General features: G+C 38.2%; 2 protein-coding genes across 5 annotated transcripts; one reads left to right on the top strand and one right to left on the bottom strand.

The window, feature by feature from the left end:
• Positions 1-720: 720 nt before the first annotated feature.
• On the bottom strand, positions 721-4,486 carry plpp7a (phospholipid phosphatase 7a (inactive)). Of its 2 annotated transcripts, none has more exons than XM_067408008.1 (2): positions 3,914-4,486; positions 721-1,950 (listed from the first exon to the last, which is right to left on the bottom strand). In XM_067408008.1, exons 1-2 carry the CDS (start codon positions 4,383-4,385, stop codon positions 1,562-1,564), a joined length of 861 nt encoding a protein of 286 aa, XP_067264109.1. In that variant the 5' UTR covers positions 4,386-4,486; the 3' UTR covers positions 721-1,561. The 2 variants fall into 2 exon arrangements, 1 of the variants encoding a protein (XP_067264109.1); XR_010896987.1 differs by having other exon boundaries at positions 1,820-1,950; positions 3,720-4,486.
• Positions 1,964-10,999, top strand: fam78aa (family with sequence similarity 78 member Aa). Of its 3 annotated transcripts, none has more exons than XM_067408011.1 (2): positions 1,964-3,140; positions 9,828-10,999. In XM_067408011.1, the coding sequence occupies exon 2, from the start codon at positions 9,925-9,927 to the stop codon at positions 10,378-10,380; it is 456 nt and encodes a 151-aa protein (XP_067264112.1). In that variant the 5' UTR covers positions 1,964-3,140; positions 9,828-9,924; the 3' UTR covers positions 10,381-10,999. The 3 variants fall into 3 exon arrangements, with proteins under 3 accessions (XP_067264112.1, XP_067264111.1, XP_067264113.1); XM_067408010.1 differs by lacking the exon at positions 1,964-3,140 and adding an exon at positions 6,412-7,948; XM_067408012.1 differs by lacking the exon at positions 1,964-3,140 and adding an exon at positions 8,953-9,066.
• Positions 11,000-13,307: the final 2,308 nt, after the last annotated feature.

Here is a 13,307-nt window from a genome sequence, read left to right as displayed (position 1 = left end):
AATGGACAAACCCAGCGATTGGGTTGAATCTTAAACCCAACCTGCTGTGTAGATTTATTTAACTCAACTAATGTTTAAAAATAACTTTAGTGATCACTTAAAATGAACCCAAAATAAGTTGGAAATTAACATTTATTAATATGTTTAATTAATAATGATTAAATAATAAACATGTATTAAATTGCTTTTTAATGAATGTTCACTTTTTGATATTATTGTTGCCTCAACTAATTATGTGCCTGATTTTTAATTTCCAACATATTTTGGGCTCATTTTAAGCCAGCCATATAGTCATTTTTAAACAATAGTTGAGTTAAATAAAACTACCCAGCAGGTTGGGTCAAACATTTAACCCAGCCACTGGGTTAAAACAACCCAATCACTGGGTTTGTCCATATTTAACCCAACTTGGGTTGTTTTTAACCCAGCATTTTTTAAGAATGTAATGTACAAAGTTGGCATCATGTTCCATATTTGAAGGGACAGACATTTTTTCTTATTTTGCTCAAATAAAATCATGTATTTATTATAATAATATCATTATAGACACCCCTTCAGTTATAGGTATTTATCGCTGCATGTTTAAGCATGAAGAATAAAAAAAAAAATGATGCTTTGCATCACAAAATTGTATTCACACATATATATTCATAACCAATAAATACTGTTGATAAAAGATGATAAAAGAAGTACAACTTGTTTAATTTATGTATCATTTATGCTTATTCAATATTTACAGCACTAAAAGTCTTTTGATTTATAACAATCAGGTATCAAATTCATTGAAAGGATTCTTTTATTTATGGAAGGCCCATAGACACATAACACTGCAGTGAAAATCATACAAAATGGCACATCTGGGGCTTGCAGCGATTGAAAACATACAATTTCGTATAAATAACACTGGGAATTTTGGTAAAAGTGGAAAATGTGCTTGTAATGTTTAGTATGAATGCATAAGTAATTTCATTCATATAAATGTGATGCATTCAGAGTATCGAAATACAACTGAATTTAAACTCCAGGCAACCAAAACAGTCCAAAAAGTCTCAAATTATCCATGATGTCCTGTAAAACAGTGGTTTAATTTACAGCAATTCTCAAATACATTGTAAATATTCAGAAAATTACATACAATTCCAAGAAAATAGAAATCTGAAATGATTCATTATGCTGCTTGATAAAGTCCCTGAGCAAATGTTTCGCTCACTTACTGTAATCAATAAATCCATTAGTTGATTGATATAAATCACACATTATTTGGCCTTTAATCAAACCTGACAGTAAAAAAAAAAATAATAATAATACTTGCATCAACATCCTTTCTCTTAAAGCGAAAGGAATAACTGTGCACCTGATGCTTTTGGAGCGTTTCTCCAAACGTTATATTGCTTTGGCAGAAATGGATCAAGAAATGGTTAAATCAAGCCAATGGGTGTGCTGCTTAGGGTAATGTTTTTTTCTTAGTACATGTTACTGTCATGCACTATATGGTGGAGGGCACTTAACCTGAACTGTCAAAAAAATAAATCATGCAGCGATTTTTGAAATCCCGCAACTATCAGTAGAGGGGGCTCCAGTTGAATGTTCCTATGGATATTAGAGTCTGGCAAGTGTTGGACGACAGCCACACCATCTCTACTAAACTGTAATGAAGGAATCCCAAGGCAAAACCACAGCCGACATCTGTCAGATGGTGGCGACCCAGGAACACACGGGACGTGCCAGCTAGGAAGGCCCATAACACAAGCAAAATACGCAGAGGAACTGCAAGCACCAAGTGTGCTAACAGGAATTTAGATACCATGGCTGCTCGGCTTGCATGCGCTGCAGGGAAAGAATAAATATCCATGGCCAGGTAGTCGAGGAAACTGGGTGCCATTTCCCAAGGCCCTTTACGCTTCACCAACTTCTGCATGCCCGCTACAGTCATCACATCCAGTAAAAGAGCTGTAAAGCAATGATGTTAAATGTGTGTTATTAAAGCAATATCAGACTCACAAGAATGTTTTCAGCTGTATATCAGCGTGGGTGTGATTTGGCCACAAGTAATCACACCCATCATGATATACAGCCATAACACACTCTTGTGAGTATGATATTGCTTTTATACAACAGTTCGAAGGATGTTTCCAATGTGTCTTTGTAACTAATGAGAATATATCATGTTAGAACTAGCAAAGACGGCTTAAGCCATTTCTAATAAAGAAAAATCAGAGAAGCTTTAAACCAAGCAGCTTTCTGTTAGTAAACGCGGCAAATTGGTGAAAACTTGAACCTATTGCAAAACCTGCTTCGGTAAATCTTTCACACTCCGGTTACATTCCAGATCGCATGGATTCCTATTAAAATTACTTGATTTCACCTGAGAAAATTGGCTAAACATTGGACAGATGTGACTGCACCTTAACACTGTGGTAAGCTGCATGGGGAGGAGATAATAGGACTTTAGTGGATGTCAATGGAGGAGAGGCTTTCTTATGATGACTAAAATGGTTTTTTTTTTTTTTTTTTTTTTTGAGGAAACAGCTTATTATTTATTGAATAGACAGACCATTGGCTAATCCTTCAACATATATACCATTCAACATTCATTTTGGATCTATTTTTTGTCGTTTTATAAAAGAAGTCACAAACAATTTTGCAGCGGTACAGCACTTCTAATTCATTTCTGTGGTATCCACAAACAGAGATTTACTGTCCTACAACTCTGACAAATTCAATGACGTCCAGGTTAAAATGTGATTGGTTATCAAGGCACACATGATCAAAGTTGACCTTTTCGCTTCCTCCAATGGCAGAGGCGTGGAGTCTGGTATCTCCCCATAAAAATAAGAGCATCTCAGGCAAGATTGATAATTCAAACTGTATTATGCTAAACAAGTCTGAAGTCAGGATCGCCAATAAGACTGCTAAAGATTTACAGTGAACTAATGCAATTACTTTAGAGACATGGATTAAACCACTGGAGTCATATGGATTAACTTTGCAGTACATTTGGACAGTTTTTTGTACACAGTTTTTTGGAGCTTTACAGTTTTGGTCATCATTTACTTGCATTGTATGAAATACGTTACTCCAAATCTTCATATGTGTTCTGCAGGAGAAAAAACGTCATACACATCTGGGATGGCATGAGGGTGAGTAAATGATGAATATTCATTTTAGAGTTTTGGTTTAAATTTTCTTTAAGAGAATGTCAAATAAATGGAGTAGTAAAAATAATACATTCTAGAGTATAAATGAAAAGCTTTTCATTATGCCAGCTTGCAATGAACTAGTCACATCAGTCAGAACACATATCCTTGTATTCCCTTATCCACTGACCTACAAACCCAACAGCATCCTCACAAGCTGCTAAAAAACCCTTATGTGAGCACAATGTGATTTCAAATTCATTCCAAAATCAAATGTGCTTACAGGATGACAATCTTACTGGTTCATGCTATTTTTTTTTAAATTCTTAATTATGTACATAATTGTTTCTGAATGTCATTTTAATCCCAGAAATCATATGTAAACAATGGGACACAACATTTACATTACATTTAAATCTCTTTCAGACAAGAGCTTCAAAAATACAAATACATTTAACATTACATGTACCAAACACTGGAATTATACTGAATTGATTTATTCAAATTGTCCTATATTAGGCTTTAAATTATCCTTAAGTCATTTTAAGGATTTAATATAAAAAATAATATTAACTGTTTTACTCTTTCTGTGGGACATTCGTCAAGAAGGTCTGCGTTGGTGTAGAGGAAGACGTTTCTCAATCACAGTAGCATGTGTTTGACCAAAATAGTAGCACAATGTTTATATAGCCACCCGCTCGTTCTTAGACTGTGATACATTCGGACGTTCTTCAGGGCGTCAGGCTACTCCTTATCAGAAAAGCGTTACAACTCACCTAGCAGCAAATTGACCAAAACCTCTTGACCTGCCAACGTGTTGCTTCTTGTGAGACACAAAATTGTTCCGAAGATCCACGGGATGCCATGGCCAGTGAGCGCGAGCAGCTTGACCATAGAGCGCACGCTTCCCCACGACGATGTGTTGTACGCGCACACACCGAGCCGCTTAGACATACAAATATCAATGGCCAGAAGAGAGTTCATAGCGATGCCTTTGAATGAGGGGTTTAGCTGCATGCAGTCTTCTTCTGGTAATTCCTTCTTTTCTTTATTGTTCTCGGGCGTCTCGTGCTGCGCATTTTCGCCTGGCTGGTGTTGACTTTGCTGCTGTCTCTGCGACGGCCTCCGCGCAGTGCCGCGAGCTTCAGCGCTACCGCTCTTTAAAGGCTGATTTAGAGACATAAACTCGGGTCTGTTCAGCACATTGTTTCGCTCCCTCGCCCTGGATCGAGACTGGTTCACGGGCATCTTGATTCTCTACTGATCTTCCAGCTTTAAATATGTTTTACTGTCCTGTTCTTCACACTGAGAGACAGTGATCGGTCTACCATGTCCATTCCCAGATCATGTCTTGCTCTGTTCTAAGTGTTGCGACTTCTATTCCAGTTACACTATAAATAGACATTCCAGCCGCCTGGATATATGAGACGCATCCACATGCTGCCTTATTACAGCTGAAAATCAAGATAAACAAATGACACTTAACTAAGAAAATCGCTTTAAACATGCAAACAAACAAATCATAGATAGATAGATGTGTGTGTGTGTGTATATATATATATAATGTTAAAACGCTGTGGTATCAAATGTTCAGACATGTTCTAATTTATTAATTTAAGTTTAAGTTATGTTATAATATTTGATAGTGTTGTAATATTTGATAATATTTTCTACTATTATTTTGATGTTTTTATTATTGTTTTATGTATACCTTACTATATGTAGCCTATTCCAAGCTTTGGCAATATTGTATTATTTACAGTCATGCTAATACAGCAATTTTGAATTAGATAGATAGATAGATAGATAGATAGATAGATAGATAGATAGATAGATAGATAGATAGATAGATAGATAGATAGATAGATAGATAGATAGATAGATAGATAGATAGATGTTGTTTGTATTGCAAATACTGAATAATTGCAACGCGTCAGTGCTGCACTAGGATAATATGGTGTTAATGTAAATATAGTCTCGCATAGCCAGACCTTTAGACTATGGGCAGAAGGTCTGGACTCTATAGCAGCTTTCATTGGCCAAGGACCGCCCAGAGGCCGTTTGACTAACATGTAATGCAACCGATCACAGTTTGTTTTGTTCCGCGTTAATTTTAGGGGCATGAAAATGTAAAGTCGATGTCCCTACAATAACAGACCGGCATGCATCTAATAAGTTATTAATTCAAGAACATTGTGAAAGTTTAGTGCATTAATTGAGCCGTGAACTTCACATAGCCCACATTTGAAGATCCAGAGTTTAGTTAATCCTGGTAAGCGCTCGTATGTTACAGTTCACGAGCTGGTTTGGCGTCACTGTCACATAATTTGTTCCCAGGCGGACCGTTAAAGAACGTGACACACACATCTCCCGGACATCCTGTAGAATTCAACCAACCAGATGGTGACTTCAAAACTCCTGAAGTGTTGCCATATGCGTCAGACGTTCAGCCAATGGTCCGTGGGCTTGACGTCTGAAAGCGTTAGTTCACCCAAAAATTAAAATTCTGTCATGTATTACTTACCCTCATGCCGTTCCACTCCCGTAAAACCTTCGTTAATCTTCGGAACACAAATTAAGATATTTTTTGTTGAAATCCAATGGCTCCGTGAGGCCTGCTTAGGGAGCAATGACATTTCCTCTCTCAAGATCCATTAATGTACTAAAAACATATTTAAATCGGTTCATGTGAGTACAGTGGTTCAATATTAATATTATAAAGCGATGAGAATATTTTTGGTGCACCAAAAAAAACAAAATAACGACTTATATTGTAATGGCCGAATTCAAAACACTGCTTCAGGAAGTTTCGGAGCGTTATGAATCAGTGTGTCGAATCAGCTGTTCGGAGCGCCAAAGTCACGTGATTTCAGCAGTTTGGCTGTTTGACAAGCGATCCGAATAATGATTCGATACGCTGATTCATAATGCTCCGATGCTTCCTGAAGCAGTGTTTTGAAATCGGCCATCACTAAATAAGTCGTTATTTTGTTTTGTTTTTTGGCACACAAAAAATATTCTCGTTGCTTTATAATATTAATATTGAATCACTGTACTCACATGAACTTATTTATATGTGTTTTTAGTACCTTTATGGATCTTGAGAGAGGAAGTGTCATTGCTCCCTATGCAGGCCTCACAGAGCCATCGGCTTTCAACAAAAATATCTTAAGTTGTATTCCGAAGATTAACGAAGATCTTACGGAACGGCATGAGGGTGAGTAATGACATAATTTTCATTTTTGGGTGAACTAACCCTTGAAGCTGAGACTAATTTAAATATAAATCACTGTGCCACCCCTGCAATGCAGTGCCTTAACTGTGTTCAAAATCTATCATAAATAAATTAAATAAAATATTTCTATACATAAGTCAATGCATTGTTGTGGCAAATAAATAAATACATTAATTAATTAAAGACCATTTAAAGTTAAAAAGCCTTTATTATCACTCCATTACAATTCTACCAAAAACGTTACCCCATGCATATAATTTCTTAGCTGTTTCATTCTTGCCTTCATGAGTTGTATTTTTATCTTTTGGAATAATTTCTTCAGAGATACTGTGAACATGAAAGCTTTATTTGTAAAGCTGCTGAATTTAATTATTTCAATCACTATATGAATAACAATCCTTCACTCCTGTCTGTTGTGCTTCTCATAAAATAGCTTAATGTGCAGATAATAATAATATTAATAGGCCTAATAATAATTACTGGAACTTGTTGACTGTTCAGCCCCCGACTCTAAACTACACTACCCAGGATGCAAAACGTCGTCAAGAAGGGAAGTCTAATTCTAAGCCGCTTGGATAAAAAAAGCTAACAGCTGAAGTATTGTATTACACCAGAGGAACCTGACAACCCTTTAATAGGGCAAGGGCGACACAAAGTAACCCGACTGGTCACGCTCTTTAAATCTCTCAGATATGACGGGGAAATTAAGAGCACCGATATTTGATTTGACACCAGAAATTTTAGTCTCAAGTTATGCCAGAAGACGCAGCGTGGAGCTCGAGCTGTAGGGAGCCCCTGTGGATTTAAACTTAAAGTAATGTTTCTTGTTCTTCTTGCCATCCGTATGGACCTTTTGAATTATGGATCGACTCAACGGCATACGACTGTTGACTGGAGCGCAGCGTAACAGGTCGTAATGCCGCACTATTGGACGGTACCTAACAGGTGCTTAGACATTTCTGGTTTAAAATCAAAGTCACGTATGAGCTGACATCATATATTTTTTTGGCAGACAACACGCAATAACTACAGTTCCATAATTATTAAGTTTAATTACAGTTTATTAGAATGAATATGTAAGGTTTATGTTATTTTTGCTTGACTGAAGGAAGGGAAAGACCTGGTATTTATTAATGCAGTGTTAAGAAGTTACAATTATGTAGCAATCCATTATGTTGATATGTCAGGAATCATGTCATTAATCATGTCATATCAGTCTGACCAGAGACTCGGGCCCTTTTACTCTCATTATGAATAATACTGCTTCACTTGGATACTGATGGGTGTTTGTGCTGCCAGTCTAAAGAGCCTCCACCATGGGATGTGTACAGAGTGTAAAACTCAAGCCAAGTTTTCATGAGAACATCACAGTCCTGGAACTGCAAGCCTCCATTGATCCTAGTCCAACTGTAATTGATGAGTCATCTAATGTGGTTCTGCGTTACCGCACGCCTTACTTCAGGGCATCAGCTCAGGTGCAGGTGCCACCCATGCTTTGCAAAGAGATCTGGACTGTTGGCTGGATCCAGGCTTGCAATCAAATGGATTTCTTCAATATATATGGGAATGAAGGAGTGTAAGTGTGTTCATTGCTGAATATTATTGCCTTTATACATACTATTGCCTTTACTGGTGTCTTTATTGTTTTGGGCCCCTACCTTTTTAAAATTAAAATGTGGAAATTGTTGTGCATCGGCATCTATAATCTAGAAGCTGATATTCACTAAAAACTGTCTACACCAGGGGTTTTCAAACTCTGTCCTGCAAAGTTTAGCTCCAACTTGCCTCAATACACCTGCCTGGAAGTTTCTAGTATGCCTCTGAGAACTTGATTAGCTGGTTCAGGTGTGTTTAATTGGGGTTGGAGCTGAACTCTGCAGGACAGTGGTCCTCCAAGAGCAGGATTGGACACCCCTGATCTACAGTCTTAAAAATAAAGGTTCTTTATTGTCATCTGTGGTTCCATGAAGAACCTTTAACATCCAGGGAATCTTTCCACTGCACAAAAGTTTTGTTATAGTGGAAAAATGTTCTTAAGATTATTTAAATATTCTTCACACTAAAAAAAAAAAAAGGTTATTTTCAAAGGAACTTAAAATGGTTCTTCTAATGCATCACGAAAAAAAAGTTTTTGGATCTTTTTATTTTTAAAAGTGTACCCATAAATGGCACAATTTGTCAGTCAAAGATTTGCACTCAACAAGAGTATTCATGGGTAAAAATACTTATTTAATGTATTGACGTTTGGATGATTTCTATTTTTAAAATAACCAGTCATTTAAGTGAAAAAAAGTTAAGCTTAAAAATTAGACATTTTGAGAATGAGAATAAATTTGCAACTACAAATTTGCAAAACAATTTTGCATAAAAGACAATGCATATTATTTTTTAATGTTATAATTTAGGCACATTATTGTGTCAAAAACACTGAAAATAGAAAAAAAAAAAGGGCAGTAAAATAACATTAAAATATTGTAATATAAAAAAAAGAACCAAACTTATTAATCTCAGCTGCTTTCTTTTTAGGTGGCATGATGCTGCTGAAAAACTATGTAATAACTATTTCTCAGGATGTTAGTGATGTTTATGGTCCAATTTCCTGGGATTGTTTCCTCAACAGCAGAAAAGTTGAACACACCCCTACCAGGACAAAAGGCTTGTCCTTTACCAGCGTCAGTCCTGAGAAAGCCTGAGGTTTTATGTCTACTAAGATTATCAATTCATATTTTTTATGACATTAACAAACTCCAGGAAATTACATGGTTGTTAATTAATTGTTAAGAATATCTTGTAGTTCTTAGTACTTTCTTGTTTTAAAACTTTTACACACAAATACTCTTTACTGAACATTTGATGTTTATCTGCTTACCCCCATGACATCCAAGATGTAGGTGACTTTGTTTCTTCAATAGAACACAAATGATGATTTTTAACTCTAACCATTGCCGTCTGTCAGCTGTATAATGTGTCTCAATGGGAACTTCGTCTATAAGAGTAAATAAAACTTGCTTAGACAAATCCAAATTAAACCCTGCGGCTTGTGACGACACATTGATGTCCTAAGACACGAAACGATCGGATTGTGCCGAGAAACTGAACAGTATTTATATAATTTTTTTACCTCTAATGCACCACTATGTCCAACTGCATTCAGTATTCGCTTAGTGAGGTCTGATCGCGCTCTGACAACGGAAGTGATGTCTCGCGCTCATTGAAATATAAAAAATACTTCAAAATACTTGGAGTTAAAAATCATCATTTGTGTTCTACTGAAGAAACAAAGTCACCTACATCTTGGATGCACTGGGGGTAAGCAGATAAACATCACATTTTCATTTTTGGGTGAACTGTCCCTTTAACGTACATTGCTGATGCAAGAGTGTATTAACACGCCATATTATATATCACATATCATATAAACATCCTGAAAAATAAGTGTCATCTTTCCCCTTTAGATCCAGCTGGGAGCTCCCAGAGCTGAGATGTGGGCAGATCCAGGCCATCAGTGATTCAGACGGTGTGAATTACCCCTGGTATGGCTGCACCACTGAGATGTACACTGTAGTGGGCCCCACTAAGAAGAGCACCAAACTCACTGTCAGCATGAACGACAACTTCTGCCCAAGTGTGACATGGAGTGTCCCAGTGGGCACCACTAGCAGTCCCCCTCTCCTGAGCTCCATCCAGAGGGACCAACGGTTCACCACTTGGCTGGTGGCCATGAACGAATCCACAGCTGAGATGGTGCTTCTCCGAACCATCCGCTGGAGGATGCAGATCTGCATTAAAGTGGATCCAAATAAGCCTCTGGGTCAAAGAGCCACAGTTATGGAGCCACTGATCCAGGAGCAGCCTCAAGTCCTAGTTAGGAACGAACCCATCCCAATAAACGCCTTGCTTAAGCCTAATGCCAATGATGCCCAGGTTCTAATGTGGCGGCCTAGAAATGGGGAGCCCATTGTGGTCATTCCCCCAAAATACCATGAAGGATATTTCCTTCCATCTTAACTTGAAATGATTAAATATTGCTCATTTACATGAAATGTGGCATGGTGTGAGTGAGAATGCTATTAAACAGGGCTACTGATTTAAAGTTTTAAAGAAACAAAGGTATTATTTGTTTATTTACTGATTGTTAATATTCTGTTTAAGGACACATATTTATCACGTTGTGTACTGTTTTGTTTTTTAGATATTTTATATTTGTAATTTGTAAGACAAAACTGCATATGGCCTTTACATGCTAAGGACTGAAATGTGGCCTTATAAAACCGATTATTGTGAAGTAAACTAAAATCATTTGTTCACACAGTATGAGCTGATTATTACATGTATAATGAAGGCGGTATATTTATTTTTAGTCTGGTGCGGCCAATGTTTTGTTGCCTTTTATTTTGTGCAATTACAGGAAACACATCTGCAAATGTCACTTGTGTCCATGGCCTCTTACAGAATGTTCCCTGGACTACAACTGTGAATAATTTAATTGTCTTCTCATGTTTTAAGAGGCAGCTTTTCAGGAGCACAAGCTGTTTCAGGTACTTCATCTCTCATTTTTTTTTTTTTTTTTTTTTTTTAGATGTGGAGATCCTTTAGGTGGAATATAAGGTGGAAACACTACAATAAAATCAACGTGTCACTGTTTTTTTTCCCCCACTGTCTGAGTTTTGTCATCACTATTTTGAAAATAAAAACTTAACAAAGTGCAGACAGCTTAATTCTAGCTTTGCCTGTCATTTTAAATGAGATCTAAATTTATTATACAAGAAAAAATGCTTCACAATAGCATTTGAACTTCATATTACTGATGACTATGACCAATAAATTTATCTGAATCACACAAACTTTGTTCTTTGTTTGAGAGCTTCCTCTCAATAGGGACCATATGACCTGATTCTAAAATACTCCTAGTTGCCCTATTTTTTTACTCATATGTATTCATTTAAATCTCAAAAGTCTTGTATCTGCAGAGACTCTCTGGACATCCATATTTGTCACATTGTTTAGTATTATTATTGTAAATATATATGAACGAACAAGTGACTAGAGCAGGGGTTCTAAATAAAATTAGTCAGATTATCTGGTTCTAGGGGTTCTCAACTCTGGCCCTTGAGGTCCACTTTCCTGCAGAGTTTGATTAAAGGGTCAAGGCTTCAACCTTGGTTAAAGGGCCAGAGTTCAAAACCTCTAGGCTAGAAAATCTAAATTTATATTAATGATAACGGCATTAAATTCTTGATGAAATTAAAATTATGACAATATTTTCTTCCGCAATGTGACGTAGGCGAGTAAGGTTGTAACATAGGTTGTAACACGGGTAAGTTGTAACATGCCCACCCTCCCACCACTGAGAGCGAGCACCGTCTGGACCTGTTGGATATGTGGTGAGTGTAATTCCCTGTATCCCAGGAACTCATCTAAATCAGAATCTTTTTTGTCAGTCCTGTTATCCCCACCTAGCCTTCCTCTCCCTTCCTCTCACACCACATCTACATACTACCACCAGGAATGCTCTATTTTTTGTCGGTTTTTGTGGCCACTCTTAACTTTCAGACCTCCGCCAAGCCTGCCACCTAGTCATCATCGTTCCCCATCACTCCCTCCGTATCACTACATCTCCTCTCAATGGTGCGGGTACACAGTGGACCTGCTGGGAGCCTACTCCTCCTGGGCGAGATGAGCCTGTGGTTCCGCCTCCAGCCTCGCTGCACTCTGTCCCACCTTGACCCATCAACCTGGCTCCTGCACCTATGCTCCTTCCTCCCTCGACTCCAGCGTTGACAGTTCGGCCTCGCCAGGCTCCCTCGAACCATCGGCTCCACCTGGGTCAGACATGGCCACTCTCTCAGGCTCCATCTCCGCCCTCGGCCACACCAGCTCTCTGGATCTCTACTTCCGTCTCAGGGGGTCGTCGCTGCAGCTCCATCGCAGACGCCTAGGTCATCGGCGTCCCATCTCTTCCTCGGACTTCAGACTGCACAGTACGCTCCACCTCTCAGGGCTCCGACGCCGTCGGTTGCCCCACAGAGTTCATCACCGTCATGGCTCCTACCGCCGTCAACTCCACCTTGGGCTATCGGCATGGCTGAGCTCTGAGTTGCATCCACCTGGCCACTCCTACCTTGCCACCATGGATGCTACCTCCTTCTGCCCCTCCCTGGACGTCGTCCTCTGTCTGCCTGCCCCTTTCACCAGTCCTTCACCACGTCCTCATCCTCCTCCAGAATCGCCGCCGTCTCTCCATCGGTCTGCACTCTTCTACGGCGAGAGGACGTGTCATGCCGGGAGAGGCGTTATGTCACGTTCAGTTTAGTTTTCTTCATGGACTTTCAGTTTGCTTTTCATTTGTCACATGTTCCTTTGTTCAGTTTCCCACCACTTGTCTGTCTCCCTGGTTACCGTCATTATTAGTTCATATGTATCAGTTGTGTTCCATTAATCATCCTCATTAGTGTTTGCTATATAACTTGGTCACATTCATTCTCTGTCCGGTCACTGTTATGTTTAGGTGTTTGATGTTAGATGTTTTACCTTTCTGCCTGCTATCTGGATCTACTATTAAACTTTGTTGTTTGGAATTATCTTCATCAGCCCTCATCTGGCTGTCAGCAAACACCCTTGTGACACTAGGTCCCTTAACCCTACCCCATACCTAAACATAACCACTACAACTACAACTACTTACTATCAATAAGTAATAATTGGGAGTTTATTGAGAGAAAGAATAGTGAATATGTGTTCCCTAATCTAAAGGGTTACAAGACTTTCATACACTGTGGGGTCCAAAAGTCTAAAAGCACTGTTGAAAACGCTTCTATGAATTTTAATAATTTAATTAATTTTTGTTTTCAATTACAAATTATATTATGAGCATGTTTTGCTTTAATAACAACAGCAGCACTCAAGCTGCATGAACTCCACAAGTTAAGCCTTAT

This window comes from Chanodichthys erythropterus, chromosome 13 (assembly GCF_024489055.1).
Source record: "Chanodichthys erythropterus isolate Z2021 chromosome 13, ASM2448905v1, whole genome shotgun sequence".
Taxonomy (NCBI): Eukaryota; Metazoa; Chordata; class Actinopteri; order Cypriniformes; family Xenocyprididae; genus Chanodichthys; species Chanodichthys erythropterus.
This window is presented reverse-complemented; position numbering and strand designations above follow the sequence as displayed.

Excerpts from the sequence above, each read along its gene's own strand:
- plpp7a (XM_067408008.1), bottom strand. The coding sequence starts at position 4,385 with ATGCCCGTGAACCAGTCTCGATCCAGGGCGAGGGAGCGAAACAATGTG. Across the intron at positions 1,951-3,913 it reads TTTGGTCAATTTGCTGCTAG|CTCTTTTACTGGATGTGATG; the intron begins GTGAGTTGTAAC and ends ATTGCTTTACAG.
- fam78aa (XM_067408010.1), top strand. The coding sequence starts at position 7,689 with ATGGGATGTGTACAGAGTGTAAAACTCAAGCCAAGTTTTCATGAGAAC. Across the intron at positions 7,949-9,827 it reads ATATATGGGAATGAAGGAGT|ATCCAGCTGGGAGCTCCCAG; the intron begins GTAAGTGTGTTC and ends TTTCCCCTTTAG.